The 16,250-nt window shown below is 43.4% G+C and overlaps 1 protein-coding gene across 8 annotated transcripts in view; it reads right to left on the bottom strand.

Annotated features, from left to right (window-relative positions):
- ZNF827 (zinc finger protein 827) overlaps nucleotides 1-16,250 on the bottom strand; it is a 150,049-nt gene that overhangs the window by 88,619 nt on the left and 45,180 nt on the right. For all 8 annotated transcript variants that reach the window (XR_001516371.2, XM_015585089.2, XM_015585086.2 and 5 more), the window contains exon 4: nucleotides 13,536-14,016. Coding sequence is in view for 7 of the 8 variants with exons in the window: in XM_015585089.2 (XP_015440575.1) it covers nucleotides 13,536-14,016 (481 nt within the window). In the remaining variant the exon portion in view is untranslated. The remainder of the gene's footprint in view (nucleotides 1-13,535; nucleotides 14,017-16,250) is intronic.

Below are 16,250 nucleotides of genomic sequence, written 5' to 3'. Positions count from 1 at the left end.
TCTAAGCATGGATATTCTGGAATCACAAATTCATACAAGTCGGCATATTTGGAAACTGTACTCTAGGGGATCAATGTGACATCTGAAAGTCTTGCTACCAGAAAGAGGAAGGGCTAGGACTGGAACTGAGGTCCACGGGCTGCCACCCTATGTCCCTCACCTGCCTCTACCATACCGCGGCTCCACTTCCGGGCCCTATGTCATAATAACACTTGCATGTAGCTTGACCTTCAAGTCTCCCCTAAAATACCACTTTCTCAATGAAGTCTAATCTACCTTGTGAAAACTGCAACCCTCACCCCCACAATATTCCCAATCTCTCGTACCCGACTCTAATCTTCCTTTTTTTCCTCCAAATATTTATCCCCTGATAACATACTGTTATGGATTGAATTGTTTCCCCTCCCCCAAATTCATATATCAAAACCTAATCCCCGTTGTGACTGTATCTGGAGATAGGGAGGTAATCCAACATGACTGCCGTCCTCATGAAAAGAGAAACACGTGAGGACACGGCGAGAAGGTGGCCATCATCAAGCCGAGGAGAGAGAGGCCTCAGGAGAAACCATACCAGCGGACACCCTGATCTTGGACCTCCAGCCTCCACAACTGTGAGAAATAAATTTCTGTTGTTTCGGCCACTCAGTCGGTGGTATTTTGTTATGGCAGCCCAAACAGACTAATCACATACCATATAATTTTCTTATTTGTTAACCATTTATGGTCTGTTCTTCATGAAGGCAATTATCTTTTTTTTTTTTAAATGCTGATGGATCTTGAGTGCCCAGAACAGTGTCCAGCACATAGTAGGTGCTATATATATTATATATATACTTTTTTTTTTTTGATGAATAAAATACGCTGGCCACAAGTTAGTGACATTGGATGGCACTCCACTATTACCCGTGGTAAACAAAAACTAAGAATCTCAAAATACTCCATCAAGGACAAAATCAGAAGTGCTTTCCCTGGGTCTGATCGTTGTTAGGCTGGGGATAAGGCCTTAGAGATAAAGTTAAAAGCTCTGCTGCCTACGCTGCAGCACCTACTGAGGTGTCTCTGAGTAATTACTTGAACTCTGGCATTACTAAAGGCATCCAGACATCAAGGAAAGTGCTTAAAATCTAGCCCTTTGGGGACAATGCCATCAGAATCTGAACCAAAGGGAACAAAGACAGTCTCTAGAGCAATCTGCAACAAGTACAAATTTCCAGCCTCCACCAAGAAGGTAGCTCCTAATAGGACTTTGTTTATTTAGTGCTTCTCTGCTCTTTCGACCACCTCCTGGGGTTTTGCTAACAACCTTCTAAAGCTTCTCTGACCCCAAACTCTTCTTCCAGAACCTTCAGAAAACCCTTTCTCAAGAGCTTGCTGGTTAGTCACGACAGTGTAATTAAATGGTGTGTAATCTATTATGTCTGTAACTTTAATTCCTTGGGAAGGAATAATAGAAAGTGAATGATTAGGTTTTTAAAAAAATGTTTCAGTGCTGCATCTTCTATTTTAAAACTTACAAAAAATTCTAAGTTGAGGCTAGAAAAAAAGACAAGAAACTATTGAGGCCCTAGAAGCAAATCCCAACTTCTAGAGAGGGCAATATCATGCTTATGTTCTCTGAGGATATAAGAAGCTTCTGGAAGCATCAGTCAGAAGATATGCTACGTAAGAGTTAAGAAAAAAACCAAGCTATTTAGCGTTGTTAGTACAACGCAGATTTAATGGATCTTCAATAAGACACTTTAAAAAACAACAGGCAAGCTGTATGTTGCTGAATTATAAATTTGCAAGGCACTTTCTACCTGGTTTTCATTCTGACAATGTCAAGAATGACATGAAACTTGTGAAGTAGCGGAGAAATGTAAATATAGCGACAAATATATATATGTATATGTATATATAGCTAATGATATGTCAAAAAAAACATGTGGGAGACACTTGTTTGCTCAAGTTTTGGTTCCCTAAACATTTGGATCTAAATAAAAGATGTAAAAATAGAAATATGAAGGCTACCCTGCTTTCTTTCAATTACCAGAAAAATTTGCACTGAGAACAGTACGTAAAGCCTTTATTTTAAAATTAACATGACTGAATAATTGCCATCATTTTTCATTTTATAAAGTAAAAAACAAACAAACAAAAAAAAAAAAACAGATTTTCTACAGAGAAAGGTGGAATTAAAAGATGTTTTCTTTTTTCTTTAGAGAACGCCTGGAGAAAAGTAATCATTCTGACTCACTGCATAGTCTTGAACTTCATTCTTACTACTAACAAAAAGATTTGTGCATATAGAATTTAATTCATAAAAAAACTTTCACAGCACCTTCCTTGACGTCTGTGGATGCTATCTAAAAGCTTCCAGGTACTCCCCTGTTAACACCGTGAGGAAGCCCGGCTGACCCAAAGGCCCGTTCTCCTGTGTTTGTCCCAAACATTTTAGGACCTGAGCACTCTGATTACAAATGCTGTACATCTATCTGTAAGTTCACGCACTCAATAGAGCTGGGCTGCCATTTAGAGGAAACAAATTGGCTTTTTGAGGATTTACAGAGGATTCAAGATAAAGGTTAATATGGGAATGGAATGGGAAAGCCATTCTAATAGGCAAGCATCAACGAGTTGTAAATGAAACTGCTCTTTAAAGCAAAGGTGTCATCAGGTTACCTGGAGATTCCCTCCAAGCATACCTCCCCCTTGAGGAAAATTGTACAGAACTTCCTTAAAGACCATTATTTGTTTCAATTCAGCCTAAAACCAGCATTTGAATAGTTACGCTGAAACTGATCCTGTCCATCAACCATAGAAGATAGATATCATTGCATCTTCACTTTATAGGTGAGGAAATTAAGGTCCTAAGAGGTTAATAGACTGACCCCCTTTCCCCTCAAAAGTCACAGAACCGCCAGACTCTGAGCTTCTGGCTAAAAGTGCATCCCATCTCTCTCTAGGACAGCCCAGGCTTCTTTAAGAAAGATACTAACCTAAGCAGCAGGGCGACAGGCCTTGCAAAGTAAGTGATACGGAGTGGACCAAACATCGTTCTTTGTAAAGATGGGAAGCGTGAGGTGTGACGTGAAGGTAAGGGACATTTTCTGGTAGGGAAGAATTCTGTGAAGATTTGACTAAGAAGGTGGAAGAGGAGGAACAAACTGCAACATGACAGCTTTCGTTCTGTTAGTTCCCTCTGGTGAAGGAAAATGACGTTTTCCTTGAGTTGAATAAGACAGAGCTCTCTTTCACTTCAGAGTCTAGCCATTTGGTGACTGCTGAACTACTACCTGAAAAAGCTACACCGGGGAGAGGTCTACTTACTATTTCACCCCAATGCCGAGCCAAAGACTCTTGGACTTGGAAGGGACCGTAGACGACTGGTTTCCAAACTGTGTTCCAAGGAACCCTGGAAGATGCTTCAGAGGTTCCAACAGATGTTTGTTTTAAATTTAAGTTTTTAAGATTGTTTTTAAATTAATTCAAAATTTAATTTTAAAATGAGCACCCTCGGCTGCTTTATATATAAAATGTCAACCCACTGAAGACCATGAATATGTTAACTTGTTAATTCAGGTTTATGAATCACCTGGAATAGTTTCTCTTGCCATCATAAAAGTGTTAGAGTTCTAGTGATCTATCATTAATAAGAAAGTGGTCGATCTTTAAAAAAATCCACATATGTACATGTGTATCCATGTAAAACTATACAATCACGGTCCTGCTAGAGTCTACAGCATATCTTAGGTCAGGCTTTTTCAACCTTGGCACCACTGACATTCTGGGGTGGATAATCTGCTACGGGAGACTGGTCCTGCACATTGTAGGATGTTATCACCATCCCTGGGCCTTTATCCACCAGATGCCAATAGCACTTCCTAGTCATGACAACAAAAAATTCCCCCAGGTTTTGCTAACTGTTCCCTGGGCATACCCTGGTTGAGAACCAATGCCTTAAATTAAATGTCAGAATAGGTATAAGTATATCTGCTTTGGTGAAGCTTCTGACCTTGGATGACAGATAGATGTAGATATATAGATATATCTGGATATATCGTTGATAGAGCACCTACTACGGGCCAAGGGGTATGCTAAGTGTTTACCTGGATTAATTTCTCTGGTCCTCACGACAACCTTTTGAAGTAGGTACTACTGATTTCCCCATTTTGCAGATGAGGAATCTGAGACTAGAGATTAAACAAATTTCCAAATAATAGTTGATTGACTAGTAACCAAGAGTTAATACAGAAGGATAGATGGCTTTAGTGCATACTGAAAGTTTTTGATGCTTCTTCTCTGCCATTTATTATAATAAGGAATGAGGGCAGTTGCTAAATGTTGTCAACTTTGTAACAATAACTTTTTATTATTACATTCTTCTTTCAAGTATCTGAATACATTTAAGTAAAGGGATCCTAAGATTACAAGGTGAATTGTTTGCAATCTACCCTCATTTGCCACAATGTCCCTATGTAAACACTGTTTCTTGAACCTGCAATCAGAGAAATAAATTTAGAGATATACTAGATGCTTATATTGCTTATACCCCACCTGATCATAACACTAATTTCACGTTTTGTGCTTTTCAAATAGCAACTCTTTTCTAATTGCTTGACTTTTTAAGTAAATAAATGTATTAAATGTGAACTAAGAAATAATTATATTTAAAAAATGCATGTTCTATGTATTTTACATGTTGAGTGTGCACTTAAGATTGTTTTAAAAAATGGTTTACTGCTTAAAAAACAAACAAAATGAAAACCGTTACTGTTTTCCACTCCCTACTTTTACAATAAGAAAATGTAAGCTCAGAGAATAATATGGCCTTTTAAAAATCACATAGCTTGTTAATGATAGAACCAGCATCAGAGCTCAAGATTACTCTCCAGACTACAGACTGACACTGTGATAATCACCCACGTTCCTTTGTAAGTATATGTAACTATGTATGACCTGGCTGGGGATCTGGAATTTTGTGATAATTTTACGTACTTTAAGTATGAAAAAACTGCCTTCTGAAATCATATAAAGAAAGCCGAAATTTAATTAAATAATGACAATAGTGGGGGATGACTTAGATGTTAAGCATATTACATCTAAATAGAATATTTAAAACATTAGCTAAATATTTTTAAATCTTGCTCTTCAATAAGGTAAACTACTTAATTTGCCTTAAGTAGTTGTACAATTAGTGTTTAGTTAAGTTTTAACCATCTCATATTTCTCATTAATCCCCACCTGAGCTAATCCTTGGCCACACTTAAGGATCTATGTCCCCAAACCAACACTGCACAGGTCCCCAATGACAGCTTCTACAATTATCGGCACAGTGACAAAGGGAAAACAAAACAGCCTCTGCTGCAGGGTCAAGGGCGATAACAATGAGTGGTGCCTCAAGAACTATAAAATAAATAAATAAGGTTTTTCTCCATGAACTAAACTACCAAACCCAGCAAGCACATAATGAGCAAAAGTAGCTATCTGCAGAAATCCACTTAACAGACAGGATATCTCCCTTGTCAAAAGCAGGAAGGACAAGTCCTGGAAAACCAATCAAGCCGTGAGTAAATGTGAAAGAAAGCTGTATTTTAAATTCATACTATTAAATCCAAAGAATGAAATGTATGAATAGCGAGAAATGATTGGAGACTAGAAAAAAGACAGCCTAAAGACTGCATAATATATTTCCAACACTTCTCAGGGAAGTTCGTGACCATCTGCCCCAAATGACATCTCCTCTTGATTGCTAAACTTGTCATTTTAAATTACTCTGCCAACAATCTAGTTCATACATCAGTTTTTTAATGATTTATGTCATCATGGAACACCCAGAGAGTCTGAAGAACTCTGGGCTGTGGTAGATTCTTAAATGGCCAGAGTGTTCCCCGCTCCCTAAAAATCCACTCCTTGGCAATGTGACTTTGCTGCTCCTCCCTTTCAGAGGTGGAGTCGATTTTCTCACTCTTTGAATCTGGGCTGGAGTTGGAGGTTGCTTTGGTCAACAGAAGGTAGTGGAAGTGACGCTGGGCCATTTCCGAGCCTAGCCTTCGGAGGTCTTGCACACTTCTGCTCTCTCCTTGGAACCCTGCCCAGCTGCCATGTGAACGACCCTGGGCCAGCCCATTGAAGGATGAGAGACCCTGGGAAGCAGAGAGAAGCCATCCCAGCTGAGGTCATCCTAGACTAGCCAGCCCCCAGCCAACCTGGCAACGGATTGCAGATGGATGAGTCAGCCCAGGAGAGGCCAGAAGAAGCACCCTATTGAGCCATGCCCAGATTGCCAAGCCACAAAGTCGTAAACTAAGAAAATGGTTATTGTTTTGAGTTGCTAAATTGTGGAACAGTTTGTTACTTAACTGTGGGAGACCCGAGTTCCTAGATTTGGCCCTACAAACTGAGGTCCTGGAACATAAGACATGAGACAACACCAAGGTAACTCGAAACCTTTGAGGCTTCCTTTAAACAGCCTGCTTACTTTCCACAGACCTCCACTCTCTATTCCATCTTCTTTCTTAAGCATTACGGAGGTGGTTGTGAATTCACAAATCTTTTTTAAGTGAAGTAATATCACAACCTTTGAAAATCTGACTTCTAGAATGTAATAGTTTTCTTATAACCCATCATGGAATGCATTGTGGATGATACAATGATAAAGGTGTTATAAAAGAAACATTATCTCCCCACATAGCAACTTGAAACAGTTGGAGCAGCAAAACTAACAAAGAAATAGAACGTACCAGCAATAATAGAAGTACCAGCCTGGGTGATAAAGACTCTAAGTATCACTGGAATTCATGATGGGGGCGAGCAGCAAAGACCAAAAAAAAGGAAGAGGTTTTACTAAAGAACTGGGAACTATTCTTGGAAGAATGGCTAGCCTTTGCATAGGCCAGGCAGTAGAGGGAGGCTAACACAGGAATGGGGCCGACGTTGCTAGAAATTCTCTACAAAGATACAGGACCACTGTGGGTCAGAGGTGCATTAAAATAGTTATTTTAGCTTTAATGACATTATTAACTATTTTTTAGAAAAAAATCTTCCCCCCATTTTATCTAACGGGAAGATGATACATGAAACTCCACAGTTCAACCAGACCCCTGGAACAGCATGAGTAAAGGCAGAAAATGGAAATGAGAGGCGTCTATCTATAAGCTGGTGAAGACCGCGAACATTTTTCTTGAGAGGAGTGGGAATACGGTTACTCAGCAGAAAAGAGCCAGGTGGCCATAGCCTGATGCCAGAGGTATTAGCAGAGTCCTTCAGAATGTGCGGGAGGGCCTGGGGATGGAGACGGTGATGGGGAGGGACCTGGGGGGGAAGGTGTAGGTGCGAGGTGATTGCGGGAAGGGCTGCACGGGAAGGGAGGAACTGTAGATCTATTTTGAAGACAAAATATTTAACCAGATTAGTGACTGAATTAACATGCATTAGAAATGATGCCATGGTTCAAAGCCAAGGAAAACAAACAGTGAGGCAGACGAGGTCAAAAACCAGTTCGCTCAGCTGAGAAAAAAAATTAGGTAATAGCTAATTAAGTGGTCATGAGCCAAGGCTTTGCAGTTGGGCTGAGCTGAATCTTTGCTCCGTCCCTTGTAGCTGAAGCCTTTTAGCCCCAGCTTCCTCATCTATAAAATAGGTTCAATATTATTAACCCCATAGGGCCATTGAGAGGGTTAAGTGAGAAAATTACATGAAGTTTTGGCAAAGTGCCTGGCTCACTGTAAACACAATTGATTAGTAATAATGCTTATAATAATAATAGTGGAGGAAGTAACAATAGTAACAACAGTAATAAGTAGAAGAAAGTGTACTTCTGAGGGAGAGAAGAAAATGAGCTGATTTTGGTTTTGCAGAAACATAGCTTTTGAAAAATTTTCCCAGGGGTTGATGGAGGTAAAAATTATTTGGGGGGGCAATTCTAGAAGTGGACACGCTTTATCCAGCACAGCGAGAAAAGAAAGATCTGGAGTCTGGTCACGGCCCTTTTACAGGATTTATGCTGAGTCGTGGTTTCTTCATCTAATGCTTGTTATTGGACGATGGATTTGGAAATACACTGTACACTAAAAAGCTCTCTGGAAACATAAGTTGTCCTTATTGTTACTGCTCTATTTGCACTAAATAATTCCTGAAAAGCTTACAAGTATTATTGCAACTTCCAATGGCGTCTAACACACAACACGCAGAGAAAGTTGCCCATGCTAACTCTACAGCATCGAAGGACAGAGAATGGAGCCAAGTTCCGGTTCGGCTGCTTCCTTACTTTGTGATTTGGGTATAGGCAGCTTGGGGGTGGGGGCAGTAGGGAATACCAGAGCCAGGCCCCCTGAATCAGAATCCTGGTTCCGCCATTGATTAGCTGTGTAAACTTGGGCGAGCCTCTTAACTTTTCTGTTTCTTAGTTTTCATCTGTAAAATGGGAATAGTATCTTGCTATAAGGTTGTTATGAAGTTCAAATGCATTAAATGGCACAGAGTAAGCGCTATATAAGTAATTGTTAAGGAAAAATCATAAACAATGAGTCAATGTCACAAAGTCTCTGGTGGAAGTTCGGCACATGTGTGTAAGTCCGGGTCCCATTTTCTTATAATGTCACCTGCTCCTTTCTGTCACTCAAATCAGTCCTCATTTCATGGAGTAGCGTCGCTGAGATTTTTGAGTCACACTCTCCCTCTCCTTGGAATCACCACCAGGCTCAATAAAATCCAGGATTTCAAGAGTGTTCAGGCTGCCTGCACGTATAAGACGCCTAAATGCAGCGTGACACCAGGTCACGTGATCAGCGGCAGCAAGGCAGGTTTAAAAAGGAAGGCCAAACTGGAGAAGTGAAGGAAGGTCGTCGGGAACACCTAAGCACGGGGAGTGGGAGAAGCCGCTGGCCATTGGCACTGACGTCTTAGGGACCAAAGGGCACAAGGATGGCTCGTGTGTTGAGAAGTTTTACAGAAAGCCAGGCGGAGCCACCAGGCAATAAGGACGATCCGGGTTCCTGGGCATCTCCCGTTCTTCCTCCTCCAGCAACACAAACAAAAGTAACACAGCATCGGGAGCTGCCACGCACGAGCTAACCGTGCTGTCACCACAGATGCATAAAATTGTTTGAAATGGATGGAAATGCAGAACAAAGGCCTATGGGACATAAACACATTCACCGACCCCTCTTCCTTTATACAAGAAAACCTTTGCTATTTTATGGCTGAGCTCCTAATAAATTAAAAACGATTCAGCTTCTATCCATCTGTGAGTTGCTGCTTTAAAAAGTCCATCTCTCCTGGTTAAAATTATTTTGGCCTCAGTTTTATGAAAGTAATAGAATGTGGGAGAAAGTATAAATTTCCTTTTGCCAGTTTCCAAATTAAAAATAGTTGAAATGACTTGTATCTTTTATTTTCGAAAACCAGGGACAAAAAGATATTCCCAGCCAACAACTGAGGTGCCAAGTTTCTGTCAACCGCTTGGTTGTAATTTGGAGAGCTAGAATTAAATTATATATCTTGAAAAGTGTAGTTTTCAGAAAGAGAATTGACGCAAGGCCACTGCAGGCAACTTTGAATCAGGCTTCGAGTGAGGATACGCCCAGCTCCTCGATGTTCTACATGAGTCTTGAGACTTTCTAGTTCTAACTAGAGAACATTTAGATGCTTCTTTTCATTCTCCTGTCATGAGGCCCCGTGAGGGAAAAACATGGGGCTCAGTGGGCATGACTCACTCGGGCCTCTCATTCACGTCAACCTGGACCTCCGGTGAATGCTTCGGAGGTCCCCCATTCATGGTCTAGGATAGAAAGCAGGGAAGAGAGCTGTACTGAAAAAAACTGTACCAGGTACCAAGTTTATAGCCCCCATCAGTGGTCTTTGGTCTTGGCTGCATTTGAGAATCATCTGAGGATTTCAAAGAAAATACCAATGACTAGGCCCTATCCTAGACCAATGAAATCATAATTTCTGGGACTGGGGCCGGACCCTGGCATTAACACGCACCCCTCCACAAGTAAGTTTAATATGCAGCCTGTTAGAACTGTTTCTAGATACAAGATAATGGAGAGAAGGCACAGAAGCAGCAGTATCTTAAGCACTCTAAGGTCACCTCGGCCCTGCACACCCCTGGTCATGGGACACCTGAGTCACTTGCTCTGACATACGACAATCTGCATGTGTTCTGGCTCCCAGGAAAGATCTATGTGAATACGTATGGCTGTAGTCCTCAAAGGCCTGCCTTCTCAGCCAAAACCCTGAGCAAAGTTTATGAAAGTATTTTCCCCTGGCCCAGGAGGCCAGCAGCAGGCGCTGCCCCCTCTCTTCTCGGAATCGATCGTGGGGCTGAGCCTGAGAAGCCTCGGCTCCAGGGGGCAACATGACTCTTGGAGGACCAAGGAATGTTAAGTGTGGGCTCGGGCAGAAGAGCCGATGGTTCGGAGAAGGGGTCTGATTTCACACACACTGGGAAATGTCAAAACCAGGGTGGGGGTGGGAGAAGGATTCAGTGTCCATTTAAACAGCATATTCCATGGCGACTTTTAATTCCACTGGGTTCCCTTTAGTCATCTTTATGCTCAGTTTTAGATGAAGGAGCAAGAAAGACCCCTCTTAATAACCCAGCAAGAAAGAATCAAGTGTTTTCCATCTCTCTTTTGGAAACAAGTAGGTATGTACACGCCTGAATTTGTCACTGTCCCCCAGTTCTGCAGACAGCGATGTGGCTGGCACAGAGACTCGCAGACTCGGTGCCCACAAACAGCTGCACCCTGCAGCCCAGCAGGTGCACGCACAGAGCCCAGCTCAAAAATTCGTCGCAAGAACAATGGCGCCGTTATGACGCCGAGGGACAAGGCCCGATGCTCACCACTACCGCGCTACATTTGATGAAGGAAAGAGCTAGAAACTCTGCCGCAGCTCTCTGGGATTTGGCCTTTTGGTCTGGGATCACAGCCACAGACACAGCCAGGCACAGCACCACAGTGACAGCCGCTATCAATTATAGGGCCCGACCAACCAAAGAGTTAGTGGAATTTAAAAACAAAATCCCTCCAGAAAATGTATTTCTTTCTTTTTAAGGTATTTTCTCCTCCCATGGGCTGTACTGCCACAGTCACCAAGTTTACATTTACATCCCAATACGCACACACACACAAAATTACCGATGCATCTCACTCCCCGGTGACTTTATAACAGGTTGCTAGGTAACAGAGCACACAAGTCAGGTTTCAGGACCTCTAGTAAGCCACCATAAAATAACTGCATGGGCCTTTTGCATAAATAGTGTGCATTTGTTATCTGTTTTCTTCTGCCAATTGATCAGTTGGTAAATACTGCGACTGCCAAACTGTAAACAAGTCCCCATCAATAGCTAACCGAGAAAACAGATCACAACATAAGGCTTTGGTGCAGAGTCTCACCCCAACCTACCAACATGCTTCTCTGCTGGTGTCCCTCCCGCTTGCAATTCTGGCTCTCAGCAGCCGCAGCCTTAAGTTAAGCTCCCTGAGACTGAGGCTGGAGTTAGCTACAGCTGGATGTGGGGCACCCAGAGCTGAGCCGAGCAGGAGTGGTGTCTCACACATCAAGTGTTTTATCCAATCCTTCCTTCACCCCCTCTCGCCTTCCTGCAGGCTTGAAAACTTCCTGGACTTGTGGAGGGAAGGGAGTAATCCCTTAGTGAGGTTACAGCCCCCACTTCATTTCCCCATTTGTTAAGTAAGGAACAGTCTCCCTTTCTAAGCTCTGTTAAGTGAAGGTGGCATTCGCATTCCATTCCTTGGGAACGCACTAGAAGAGCCCCCCAAAAGGAGCCCCTTTTGCTATATTGGCAGAAGAAACCATCAAGGGAGATTCTCAAGGGTCAGCAGCAACAGGGACACTAGAAGCCTGCGCTTTCCCCATTTTCAAGAATGTTTCCATATGAAAGTCGACATGTCTAAAAGCCCATTTCCCCTGAGGGGAGAGGGAGAAGGCCAGAAGGAGAGAGGGAACCCCGCACTTCTGAGCCACAATCGGATGCAGTTTAGTTCTTGAGCCTTGAGCCTTCCCAGGGCGGGACCTCCTGGCAGCGCAGGGTGGGCCGCCTCCCCTAACTCTCTGCTCTCTGTTCCCGCTCCGCTCAGTTCTGTGACGCCTCATTTCCATCCCTTACCTTTTCTCATTTCTTCCAACTAGTGTCATGCACTCCCGAGGGGCAAAGATCTGGGGTGACGGGGACGTTGTGAGAAACCTGACTGAAGTGTCACTGAGCACAGGGTCTTCAGGGTGACGCTCAACCTCTAATTCACCTGGCAATGACATTTAGTGAAATGCGACTCACAGTCCATTTAAAGGAAGGCGGTGACCAATTATTCTCCATTTAAAAGGGTATTGTCAATCTCCAAAGAGCTGAAATGGCATTTGGAAACCATCATGGGGACTGCCGTCTTCACTGCAAGACAGAACCAATTCTCAGCCAACCTTTCCCCACCCTCCACGTCGCTTTTAAAATGTAAAATCATACGTTTAAAAACGTAATAAGTAGCAGCACAATCCCAGGACACGTTTCATCATTCCAAAAGAGAGTCAGGAGAAACAGCCTCCCTCAATGGCTGTATGCCCTCTTTTCAACTCGACGACTTAATCAAAGAAATTGAAAAAAAAAAAAAAAAGACAAAAACTGAAAGAAACATCTCATGTCATTTGATGGCGAAAGTGATATCAATGAATAAGAATTAATTTTTACAACTTGTACCTTATCTTTTTTCCAAATGGCATTGGGGAAGTTGCAAAGGAATTTTTAAAATAAATTCCAATTCCACTGTACACGGGGTACCTAGAGTAGTCACGCTCGTGGAGACAGAAAGCAGAAGAGTGGTTGCCACGAGCTGGGGGAGGGCAAGTGGGGCGTTATCATCTAACAGGTATAAGGTTTAGGTTCGGGAAGATGAAGAAACTGCAGAGACGGAGGGTGGTGACGTTTCTGCAACAACGTGAATGCACTTAAGGCCAAAGAACAGTACTAAAAAATGGTTAATTTCATGTTGGGTATATTTTACCACAATGAACACTTTTCCACTGGAAGAAAAATTTTAAGATAATCTTTATCATTTGCTCAAATTTTAAAAGTCTCTAATTCCTAATGGTTGTCTCCGTATACACGTCCTTTAAAAAGCTTTCAAATTAAAACAAATAAAGAATTCGAATAATGCAAAATGAGAGGTTCCATACAAGCACTTTAAAGAACCCCATGCAGAGACGAGGGAAATAGGGACCAAGGTCACACACAAAGAACTGCCACCAACCTGGCTCACCATGTGACCTTTCCCCCACAACAAGAACCCATAAAGGAGAAAAACCAGAAGGAAATCAACAATGTCTATTGTTTCTAGATCCAAACCACAGCAATACCTACTCCCAAAGGACTGCAAAAAAAGGAGAACATTTATGAAGGTGCAGACTATTAGAATTTAAAGGGACTTTGAAATCACCTGGTCCTGCCAGTTCATTTCACAGATGAGGATACTGGTAGAGAGGGAGAGAGAGAGAGAGAGAGAGACAGAGAAAGAGAGGATACAACCCTAGTCAAGTACCTGACAGCTTCATGAGAAAATCAGACGCCATCTTAACAGAGATGTCCTGGCTGAACAATGCTGACGCACTGTTGGCCACATACTCGGACGGGTCTTTCAGCTTTGTGTGGTTGGCCGGCCTGTCGGCAGCATTCAGGGTAAAGGAGGCTGGCAGGCCGTTATCTTCCTTGGGTTCCTCCTTCACCAGCAAAGGCGAGACGCCAGCCCCACCCTGGCTAGTCCTCTCTGGAGTGTTGGCCGTCATCATGGTCCCCACTAGCTCTGTCCCTCCTCCTTCCCTTTGCTGCCCCAGGCAGGCACTGTCACTGAGGTGGGGAGATCCCTTGACATCTGGGTCTGGGATCTCCTCCTTCACCTTGGCTTCTGTCCTCAGGAAGTGCTGATGGCAGCGCATGTGGAGTTTCAGGCTGAAGTGGCGTGAGGAAGTGAAAGGGCATAGCTGGCACTGGAAGGTCTCTCCCCGGTCCTGGTGCTGGTGAACCTGACGAGGAAGCAAGAAGAGTGAGCTGTCCACCGTGCGCTGCACGCCTTGCCGCACAGACGCAGGTCATCGGCAATGTCCTCAGCGCACAGGGGGCTGGCCCGGGAATAAAATAACCAGAGGAGCATTTCATCCCTGGGCTCCAGCTAAAGGGGCTGTCCCTAGACATAGAGCGGGTCCGTTATCAGAGCCAGGCTCACAACCGAGGATGCCGTCTGCCTGGGGAGGCCGTTCGCGGTGGAATCCTCTCAACGGTCTAGTCATCTGATCCTAGTCGATGTCTTCAGAAAAAAATTAGTATAAACCCAGGAGAATATCGACTTACATAATTACTAATTAGGGGTCAAAAGAGGTAACCTGTCAAGTAACTCCTCTCATAATGATAACGCTTTGCACGTACCCAGTTATTGCCAGCTGGAGAATGAGTTATGTTTTGCAAACATAGTTTCCGTTTTCGAAATGCTTCTCTAGCATTTTAATGAAGAATGTGAAAAATAATGCATTTCGACCGTATTCCCATTTCACAGGCAGGGAAATTGAGACTCTGGAGTGAGTGGCTTGAGCAAAATTACATTAGAAGAAAGTAGAGTGGGGAAAAACCACGGTCGGATCCCCACCGAGGGTTCTCAGTGAGAGGAAACCAGCGCTTTCAAACGTGGGGATACCATGCTCAGAGTCTGATGTCTGGAAAGAAAGAACGCAGACTTTTCAATCCAGCTCCGGTCCTGCATGCACGCATATACCTGCAAAACTTGAGAGAAACTTTTTTTCTTCCTGTCATTACCAAATTTAGTGCTTGAAAAAGTGAGGAAATCATTGCATGGGCCCAAGCCAAGGCTTCGAGCTGGCAGGTGCTCACGAGCTCGTAACTTCCCCTTTCATCTCTGCCAATGAACTTCAGCACTGACCTGCTGCACCCTGCTATTTCAGGACTGGCCCTCCCTTGAGTAGAAACTGCCAATTGTGTAGACTTGGGCCAAACAATTTGGGGAGTTGTATGATCTAGAGAAACGAGTCAGTGATTGGAATTTAAAACCAAAATGACACTGACGTTTCATCTTTCGGTGGTGATCTGAGTGAGATTTGAACCCGCATCTAAGGAAGGTTAAAGGCTAGTTTGTTAATCCACTACACCACCTGGCCCATCTGTATAGACTTCCTTTCCAAGACAGCAAGTTTTACTACAGCTGTTTATGCATTCTGAATGCAATCCAAAAGTATTATTCACCAGCCAAAGCATACTTTTAAATAATGTTAAGTGACCAACAAAAGCAAAGAAATTAAACATTAATGGTGAGATCCTGTCGCTACAGCACCCCACTGTGGCTTTTTGAAAAAAACAAGAGAAGAGATTCTGGGTCTCCCCAAAGCATGAATTTCTCAACAGAAATCACCATATAAACTTAAATTCAGTTGCAGCAAAGCCTTGCTCATTAAAGCCTTTCTCTGCCAGGTCCAGAGGGGCTGGGGATGAGGGGGTGGGGCGCACGTTGTCGCTGGCTGTGAACACTGCCCCTCTCTGCTCTTTCACAAGCCAGGGAGTTCACTTTGGAGCTGACTGGTTCATTTGCTTTCTCACAGAATTGCGAAGGTTTCCCCACCACGTCTTCCACCCAATTCACGCAGAGGCAGGCACTTCGGTGGGGCCTCAGGTCACAGCCCCAGGAGACCGTGACAGGTGCTGCCCAAGGCATGCCCTGGAACCAGGTGGTAAAGGTCACGAGGCAGAAAGCTTCCGCAGTCCCTGGGAGCAGTGCGGGGGACAGATTCCGTGGCAGAAGTGTCCTTCCATCTACTGACCCAGGAGAGGAGAGGAGCTAATCCAAGAACAGAAGCTCCGGAAGCAGCTTCTGGAAGAAGGGAAAACACAGAGCACGAGCCCAATTTCTAAAGTCAAAAGTGGTCCTGGATGGAAAAGAGTCCACGCAAGGATTTTATGTGGCTTCTTTTCCACCACATCCTGGCCTTGCTGCATGTAGTTGTGGAGAAATTAGTGACCGTTTAAAGGAAAAACAGTGGATGTGATGTTGCCTTTCCCACTATAATTTTATTTGAGCTACATCTTCCCAAAGGGGCTATCTACAGCACTTGGCCTTAGGGGGAAGCATGAGCTCCATGCTCCAGCTAATTTCTCCCCTTCTCTCCTGACCGAAAAGCACTTTCTCTTACAATTTTTATTCTCTTTAGCCTTTATTCTCTTTAACATGGGCTTTAAGATCCCTTCGTCTGCTAAA

This window comes from Pteropus alecto, unplaced genomic scaffold, assembly GCF_000325575.1.
Source record: "Pteropus alecto unplaced genomic scaffold, ASM32557v1 scaffold50, whole genome shotgun sequence".
Taxonomy (NCBI): domain Eukaryota; kingdom Metazoa; phylum Chordata; class Mammalia; order Chiroptera; family Pteropodidae; genus Pteropus; species Pteropus alecto.
The sequence above is the reverse complement of the archived record's forward strand: the minus strand, read 5'-3'. Positions and strand labels throughout refer to the sequence as shown.